The sequence below is a fragment of the Salvelinus sp. IW2-2015 genome, linkage group LG18 (assembly GCF_002910315.2).
Source record: "Salvelinus sp. IW2-2015 linkage group LG18, ASM291031v2, whole genome shotgun sequence".
In the NCBI taxonomy this organism is placed as follows: Eukaryota; Metazoa; Chordata; class Actinopteri; order Salmoniformes; family Salmonidae; genus Salvelinus; species Salvelinus sp. IW2-2015.
The window spans coordinates 27,242,142-27,251,330 of NC_036858.1; the positions used below are offsets into that span (position 1 = coordinate 27,242,142).

The window sequence follows — 9,189 nt, forward strand, 5'->3', positions numbered from 1 at the left end:
GAGGGACCAGGAAATTAAAATCGCGGGCAAAGTCCATACCTGTGAGAACGCCTAAGCCAGCGCTACACGGAGACAGGAACGGACAGCTGATCGTCCTCGCAGTTGCAGACCACGTTGTTTACACCTGCACAGGATCAGGTACATCCGCAAGCAGCACATCTGCAGAGACCGGTACAGAGGTGAGCAACAAACAACTGCCCGAGTTACACCAGGAACGCCACAATCCCTCCCATCAGTGCTCAGATGTCTTGCAATACTAGGTGGAGAGAGCTGGACTGAGGGCTTGTAGGCCTGTTGTTAAGACAACAACGTCGCCTATGGGCACAACCCACCGTCGCTGGACCAGACAGGACTGGCAAAAATGCTCTTCACTGACGAGTCGCCGTAGTTTTGGTTCGTCACCAGGTTGATTGAATCCAGATTTTGCGTATTATCGTAGTAAGATATGGACTTACTACCATCCTGAGGCCTGTACTCTGGGAGCGGGATCACAACTGGTGGAGAGTCTCGTTCATGGTCTGGGGTTGTGTGTTTGTCACGAGCATCATCGACTGACGCTTGTTGTCATTGCAGGCAACTCAAACGCTGTCGTTACAAGGGAAAACATCCTCCTCCGCTCATGTGGAACCCTTCCTGAAGGCTCATCCTGACAATTGACCCTCCAGCTATGACCAATGCCACCATGCACAGAACGGAGCAGTATGGCTGAGCTTCCTTCAAGACAGGAATGTCAGTGTCCTGCCATGGCCAGGCGAAGAGCCCGGATCTCAATCCCATGAGCACCGTCTGGAACCTGTTGGATCGGAGGGTGAGGGCAAGGGCCATTCCCCCAGAAATGTCTGGGAACTTGCAGGTGCCTTAAGGTGGAAGAGTGGCGGTAAATACATCTCACAGCAAGAACTGGCAAATCTGGTGCAGTCCATGAGGAGGAGATGCACTGCAGTACTTAATGCAGCTGGTGGCCACACCAGATACTGACGGTTAGTTTTGATTTTGACCCGCCTTTGTTCAGGGACACATTATTCCATTTCTGTTAGTCACATGTCTYTGGAACTTGTTCAGTTTATATCTCAGTTGTTGAATCTTGTTATGTTCATACAAATATATACACATATAATTGGTTAAGTTTGCTGAAAATAAACGCAGTTGACAGTGAGAGGGCGTATCTTTTTTTGCTGAGTTTACATTCAAAGTTTGTAAAGATGGGGAGAGATCTGTCTGTAATAAAGAGATCAATCATATGTATTAATAAAGCTCTTTTTACATCAGCCAATGTCAAAGTACTATACCGAAACCCAGCAAGCAATGCAGAGGTAGAAGCACAGTGGCTAGAAAAAAACTCCCTAGAAAGGCAGGAACRTAGGAAGAAACCTAGAGAGGAACCAGGCTCTGATGGGTGGCCAGTCCTCTTCTGGCTGTGCCGGGTTGACATTATAACAGTACATGGCCAAGATGTTCAAACGTTCATAGATGACCAGCAGGTTCAAATAATAATCACATTTGTTGTAGAGGGTGCAACAGGTCAGCACCTCATGAGTAAATGTCAMTTGGTTTTTTATAGTTGAYCATTCAGAGTTAGAGACAGCAGTTGCGGTAGAGAGTCGAAATCAGAAGGTCCGGGACAAGTTAGCACGTCCTGTGAACTGCCGCAGGCAGAACAGATGAAACTGCTTTTTGACACCACACTCCAAAAAGCAAGTTCTGCAGGCTAGTTTTCTTATCTTGATTATTGTCCAGTCGAGTGCTGCAAGGAAAGACCTAGTTAAGCTGCAGCTGGCCCAGAACAGAGCGGCACATCTTGCTCTTCATTATAATCAGAGGGCTGATATAAATACTATGCATGCCAGTCTCTATTGGCTAAGAGTTGAGGAGACTGACTGCATCACTTGTGTTGAAAATCCCAATGTTTGCATAGMCAACTTACACACAACTCTGACACACACACTTACCCCACCAGACATGCCACCAGGGGTCTTTTCACAGTCCCCAAATCCAGAACAAATTCAAGAAAGCGTACAGTATTTTTATAGAGCCATTATTGCGAGGAACTCCGTTCCATCTCATATTGCTCAAATAAACAGCAAACCTGGTTTAAAAAAACAGATCAAGCAACACCTCGCTGCACAATGCCTCTCCCCTATTTGACCTAGATAGTTTATAGTTTGTGTGTATGTATTGATGTGTAGGCTACGTGTGCCTTTAAATMTAAAAAATGTACTGAGGAGTATTTCTGTCTGTAATTAAGCCCTTTTGTGGGGGAAAAAKTWATTCTGATTAGCTGGGCCTGGCTCTCCAGTGGGTGGGGAACGGCACCTGCCCAGCCATGTGAYATCCATAGATTATGGCCTAATGATTTCATTCGAATTGACTGATTTCCTAATATGAACCGTAACTCAGTCAAATCTTTGAAGTTTTTGCATGTTGGGTTTATATTTCATTTATAAAACAGCATTRTTTATAAATATCCCGCAAACCCATTTTTATATCAGGTCGTGACCCCTAGTTTGCGAACCGCTGGGGTAAGAATTAGAATACCCTACCTCAATATTTGTAGCCATAGGTGATAATAGCTCTCTAGGAGCTGATTCGTCGTCAGTATTGTGGAATACTTTATAATGTTAAGGTAAGATTGGAAAGGGAGAACGCTGGTCAGAGAGCAGTGCTGAATTTATTTTGATCCTATCCTTATTGACACAGGCCACAACGACGCACTGGGAAACGCATATCGGCCGTTGTAGGAAGCGATGCATCGTGAAAACACTCGTAAGCCTAAATTCCATCGCTATCGGAAACCGGGCCCTGTAGGATGGGGTCGATAAACCAGGAGGATTCTCCATCGTTTAAATCTCCAGTTTGGGAACATTTTGGCTTCCCAGTAGATTACACCCAGGATGGACAGAGAGTTAACAGTACTATGTCCCACTGCTCAACGAAAATAGCCTATGCAGCTGCCAACATCTCAAACATGTTGGCAAATTGTCGACATCACCTAGTGTTCCTCCCCACCTGAGCAAGATGGAAACGCAAAAAAAACATCACAACTTTTCTTCCCTCTGCATTCAAGCAGCCCTTCGCAGCTGATTCTGACCGTGCCAATAAATTACAAGAGCGATAGGCATGTTTATAGCCGCGGATATGCGCCCATTACGAACTTCGCCCTCTCGCACCAATTTTCAGCAAATGGGTAGTACCCGCTCTATATAAGCAATGGTGCATTGTGTTGCTCTTACTACAGATGGATGGGCCTCCAGTGCTACACAAAGGTACTCAATGACAGCCCATCACATTACCCAGAGTGGGCAATGAGAGATACTGTGCTGCAGACACGCCCCCTTTATGAGAGTCACACAAGTGCACATATTTTCATCTTTGTAAGAAAACATCATACCATAGGCCTATACGATTTCACACMRATATWGCACTTTGTTTTAGTGTTGTTGAGTAATCGTGCGTTTTCATTTAAGAAAATACAAAGTGTTGGTATTCTGATTGTGCTCTCACCAGTCATTATATGACTCATGATAATTTATGGAATCGGGAATACCAACGTTTTGTATTTTCTCAAATAAACCAAAATGAACAACAGTAACTGTTGGTGTTTTATTTTTCCCGCTGTACCGAAACCGAACCGTAACCCCAAAAAAGCAATACGTACTAAACTGGGTTTGGTGACCTGTTTCACCCCTAGTTGCCTGGACATCTGTCTTGTTGTGACACAGGCTACGCCATTGTGCTAGTTAAAAGATGTGCTTTGTTGACACCGAACAATGAATCAAGAGGTTAGTCTTTTGAGAATAGACTGCCATTCATGTTGTAATTGAGTTGACTGGGTGCAGCCTTTGTAGTTGGTGAACTAGTCCAGRGYGAACCGCAGTCAGCAGGCCATCAGATAATCTTTCCTGTCTAATAGCAGCAAACTGTTCCACCTCAATTCCAGTAATCACACAATCAACAAATGGCAATACTGTCCTTGCTTATTCTTGCCTTATACTGGAATTGAGATGGTAAACTGTCATTTATGGACATGGCATAGGCTAAACATTATGTTGTGCTCTTTTGGGTATTAGCCTATGCTAACTGAATGTGGTTGAACTGGCCAAACATGTCTTGTTACTAATTCTGACTCAAATGATATATATTTTTCCAGTGGTGTGGATGTATGGAAAAAAACACTACACCAGCTCCACCCAATCCAGTTGCGCTGTGTAAAGTTATTTTTGGCTGTGTAGAATAACTATGGCACAATGTGTTGTGGTTAGCTAGGCCTAGGCTARGTGGATGAGTAAGCCTCCATTCTGCTCAGAGGAACAGGAACKTAAGAGGATCTGGTGTCAATTAGCCATTGGTACATTTCGTCATGCAAACATTAGCACACTTCCTCTTTACCCAATTAGTTGGGGAGAATTGCGATGTGTCATAAGCAATCGTTGATGGTAGTATTTATTCAAGGTGCCGGAGCTGATGCACCTCCAGGGTTTTGCAGTCATTCAAGTACAGAGCTGTTGTGGAGATGTCAATGTACCCGTATTTAGTCATCCCACACAACTGACTCAACTAGAATGAGCCAAAGGCCCACTCTTGTGCTGCCATATCCATATACTGGAGCAGTCCKAATTTGCTAACTAGCTGTGTCCGTCAACTGTATTTTCAAGCTGACACATGGGGAGGAGAGTCTATCTAGACATTGAAGTAGGCAGCCCCTAATTATCGCACACCTGTGTTGATTGTGAGGAGTTTCTCAGAGGTCTTGGTAGAGTGGGAGTATTGTGGTTCCAGGCAGAGGGAGGTTTATCTTGGCCTTGACACCCGTGTGAAGTACAGGGCTGGCCCCCTCAGCAGCATGCTGTGGCTCCTAGATCGTGCTCCGAAGGACAGAGCACACTGTGAATAAGGCTAGCTAGACCAAGAGGCCCCTGCCATGGAGGTTCTTTAGACACAGTTTAGGGCAAAAAACATCATGCCTGTCCACTTTTCCAATGACAGAAATAGCCTATAGCTTGAACAGACAGAGAGAGGTTGTGCTCATTGAGGAATTGTGGAATTTACCAGAGCACCTGCTGTTTGAGAGGTGGTTTAAATGTTGACTTTGTATTTTGAGTGAGCTTTGTTCCCAGTTCTACATTGTTGCAGTCGACAAACCATTGGTTTAAAAAGGCCAGACCAGTGGTCACAAAGCGGTCGATCGCGGTCTACTGGTCGATCTCCAAAGCATTCCTAGTCGATCGCCAACAATTTCTATAAAAAAAACAATAATAAAGCCACAGAGTTTCTAAACCCAGAAGCGCAACTTCGTGAGACTTCCGGGAACGCTTGTGAAACAGACCAAATAGACCAGGCCGGGGTTTGAGAAGTCAATGAGAAGTGCAAAATTCTTCCTTCGTTTTTAATTTTCCCGAAATCTAAAGGCACAACCTAGATTCGAGCTTATTTCTTAAGTAGTTTAGCATGTTATTACTCCAACCTCTTGATCGTGACAAACTTACACATTTTAATGTTTGTCTTAAACAACTTTATATTGAAGGAGTGCCTTTTTGATTTGACAGCCTGCACATGCGCAGTTCGGCGGGAAACGACCGTTTGGATCCGATGACGTGTTTAGCTAGCCAACGTCGCCATGACGTCGCCTCAAGTGTGATCGGGGATTTCTATTGGAGAAGCAGTTTTTGCCTGTCTTTGATAAAGCCTTGCGTTCGTGTTTTTATATTTGTTTCACGCTGTTTGTAGTCGGTGCACTTGATTCAGCTGCCCTGTGCGGGGTAGTCGAAGTGTCTCCAWTTTGAACCATTTCATGTGTCTGAAGGTACAAACTCCGCCATCAGCTGGAAGACAGGGTCTTCTTTTTGGTCAGTCTCCCTCCGCTGAGATTGACCATCAGATGCAGGCACCATCAATAAAATAAAAAAAGCGAATTATTTCAATTCATGCTCACTCAGCTATGCCTCACAAGTAATACAGCAAAGTATCTATTACCAAGGTTGATCATATACCTCAAGTTTTAAAATATAATGATAAAATTGTCTGAGAAGAACAACATTGCAATGCCATTGGCAGGGTAATTCAAGCATAGCCAATATGCATTGATAATGTATTGGGCCTATAGCCTATTGCACACACATCATTGCTACAGAGCTGTTTTTAATTGGTTAATGTTGCATAGGCTTAGTTTTTTAAGTCATGTTTTTTTTATTTTTTTTATCTGAGCGCTAGACCTCAGCCTGCATTTTGACTTAAAAAGTGATCTCCCCTCAAAGGTTGGTGACCACTGGGCTAGACCTAGGCTATGGAGAAGCCAGCATTCTCATTAGCATGTATGAGTTGCATGGTTATCCTGCACCATTGCCTTTGTAATTTCCCAATTGCTTGTCGTAGCAGTTCTGAACAAAGGCCAGATTTGTGCAAATGTCACCCCTTTTTCTCACAGCGACGGCATCAATCGTATTACTTCCAGCAGAAAAGGCAAAGAGGTTAAATAAACAGGAGCAGAGTAGCAGAATGGCCTTGATGAACCATATTATTCAACATTCTTTTCGCGATTCAGACCATCACAGTTAGCAGGGAATTATGTTTATCCCTCGTATAATATGTATTCACAGGGAGACGAAAAGCTTCAAGTGACGTCGCCTGTGGATTTATGTGAGGTGAAATTGGGGACTTCCACCACAGACATTTTACCCTAATAATTTATTGAATACACAAGTTGTTACTCTTCCTCAGGGAAATGTCGGACTCAAACAGTTTTTTGATCCCCACTTTTCTAATAATTTCTTCAAAATGAAATGGCTCAACTCACTTGGGTACTCTCAGATTTCTGTGTTGTACGTTTACTGATAGTTTTTACCTCAGTCGATAGAGCATATCACTTTAGCCATTTTTTTTTTTTTTTAAACAAATTTTTCATAAACCAAGCTTAGAATTTAGATGAATTAAATAATAGGCCTATATTTTTCACTGATTTAAAAAAAATTATAAAATAAACACTTACACCCATATTTCCAAGTGGAAAAAGGTCTGAACATGTTCATAATTCATACATTTTTAAAAGGATGAATATGTAACCACCCCTGTTGCTATGACAAACCTAAATTATCTCAGAACAAAAACAAATAACTTTAACTTGAATTTGTYACGTTTTACCACCCATTAAGGCACCTGCTGTTTTCTTTGATGTTTTCATCTTATATTCCTGTATTCATTTTAATGTGCCACTAACAACAATTACCTGTCTAATAATTATCCCTATGTCCTTCTTTCAGCTGGTACTCTTTGGACTCCAGGCCAGGGAAGAAGAGGAAGGAGAGAGGGAAGATCCAGGTCAGCATCCAGTTCATGAGGAACAACATGACGGCCAGCATGTTCGACCTTTCCGTAAAGGACAAGCCCCGCTCGCCCTTCACTAAACTCAAGGACAAGCTGAAGGGTCGCAAGCACGATGGTGGCTTCTCCGACACCTCCTCAGCCATCCTGCCCCGCTCRGCAATGTTTGACTCGGAGACCCTTCGCCAGCCCAGTGCTCCGGACCATCAGCCCCAGCCAGAGCCCAAAATCAAGAGACACTTACTGGCCGGCTCCCATAAGCTCTCCGCTGCCCACTCCATGTCCGACCTCATTGGCACCCACTTCCGCCCCAAGCTGGACTCTATGAACTCCATCGAGGAGCTGGGTAAGGACAGCAGCTTCTTCTAGTGTTAGGCCTATTTTGTTACAGTACAACCTTATTCTAAAATGTATTCAATTGTTTTTTCCCCTCATCAATCTACTACATACAATACTCCATAATGACAAAGCAAAAACAGTTTTTAAAATACATTTTTGCAAATGTAGCATTTTTTTTTTTTTATGATATCACAACACATAAGTATTCAGACACTTGACTCATACTTTGTTGAAGCACCTTTGGCAGTGATTACAGCCTCGAGTCTTCTTGGTTATGACGTACAAGCTTGCAGATCCTCTCAAGCTCTATCAGGTTGGATTGGGAGTGTCACTGCACAGCTATTTTCAGGTCTCTCCAGATATGTTTGATCGGTTCAAGTCCGGGCTCTGGCTGGGCCACTCAAGGACATTCAGAGACTTGTCCCAAAGACACTCCTGCATTGTCTTGGCTGTGTGCTTAGGGTCGTTGTCCTGTTGGAAGGTGAACTTCACCTCAGTCTGAGGTCCTGAGCACTCTGGTGAAGGTTTTCATCAAGAATCTTTGTACTTTGTCTGCTCCGTTCATTTTTCCCTCGATCCTGACTATCTCTCAGCCCCTGCCACTGAAAAACATCCCCACATTATGATGCTGCCACCACCATGCTTCACGGTAGGGATGGGCCTGGTTTCTTCCAGACTGACGCTTGGTATTCAGGCCAAAGAGTTCAATCTTGGTTTCATCAGACCAGATAATCTTGTTCTCATGGTCTCAGTCCTTTAGGTGCCTTTTGGCAAACTCCAAGAGGGCTGTCATGTGCCTTTTACTGAAGAGTGGCTTCCGTCTGGCCACTCTACCATAAAGCCGATTGGTGGAGTGCTGCAGAGATGGTGGTCTTCTGTAAGGATCTCCCATCTCCACAGAGGAACTCTAGACTTGCAAAGCTGTCATCAAGGCAAAGGATGGCTACTTTGAAGAATCTCTAAAATATCAAATATATTTAGTGAGTTTAATACCTTTTGGTTACTACATGATTCATGTGTTATTTCATAGTTTTCATGTCTTCACTATTATTCTACAAATGTATAAAATAGTAAAAATAAGAAAAACGCTTGATTGGGTAGGTGTGTCCAAACTTTTGACTGCCAGTGTGTGTGTGTGTGTGTGTGTGTGTGTGTATGTATGTATACATACAGTTGAAGTCGGACGTTTACATACAACTTAGCCAAATACACTTTTACTCAGTTTCTCACAATTCCTGGCATTTAATACTAGTAAAAATTCCCTGTCTTAGGTCAGTTAGGATCACCACTTTATTTTAAAAATGTGAAATGTCAGAATAATAATAGAGAGAATTATTTATTTCAGCTTTTATGTCATTCATCACATTCCCAGTGGGTCAGAAGTTTACATACACTCAATTAGTATTTGGTAGCATTGCCTTTAAATTGTTTAACTTGGGTCAAACATTTCAGGTAGCCTTCCACAAGCTTAAAAATAAAGGAGAGCCGCACACTCTAGGAGCTCAGATGCAAATTTTTTATTACCAACGTTTAAAA

At 43.1% G+C, this 9,189-nt stretch overlaps 1 protein-coding gene across 1 annotated transcript in view; it reads left to right on the forward strand.

Moving 5' to 3' along the window:
• The window catches only part of LOC111978783 (rab11 family-interacting protein 2), a 40,963-nt gene that overhangs the window by 10,013 nt on the left and 21,761 nt on the right, over positions 1-9,189 (forward strand). The window contains exon 3 of the mRNA XM_024009024.2: positions 7,254-7,660. Coding sequence (XP_023864792.1) covers positions 7,254-7,660 — 407 coding nt within the window. The remainder of the gene's footprint in view (positions 1-7,253; positions 7,661-9,189) is intronic.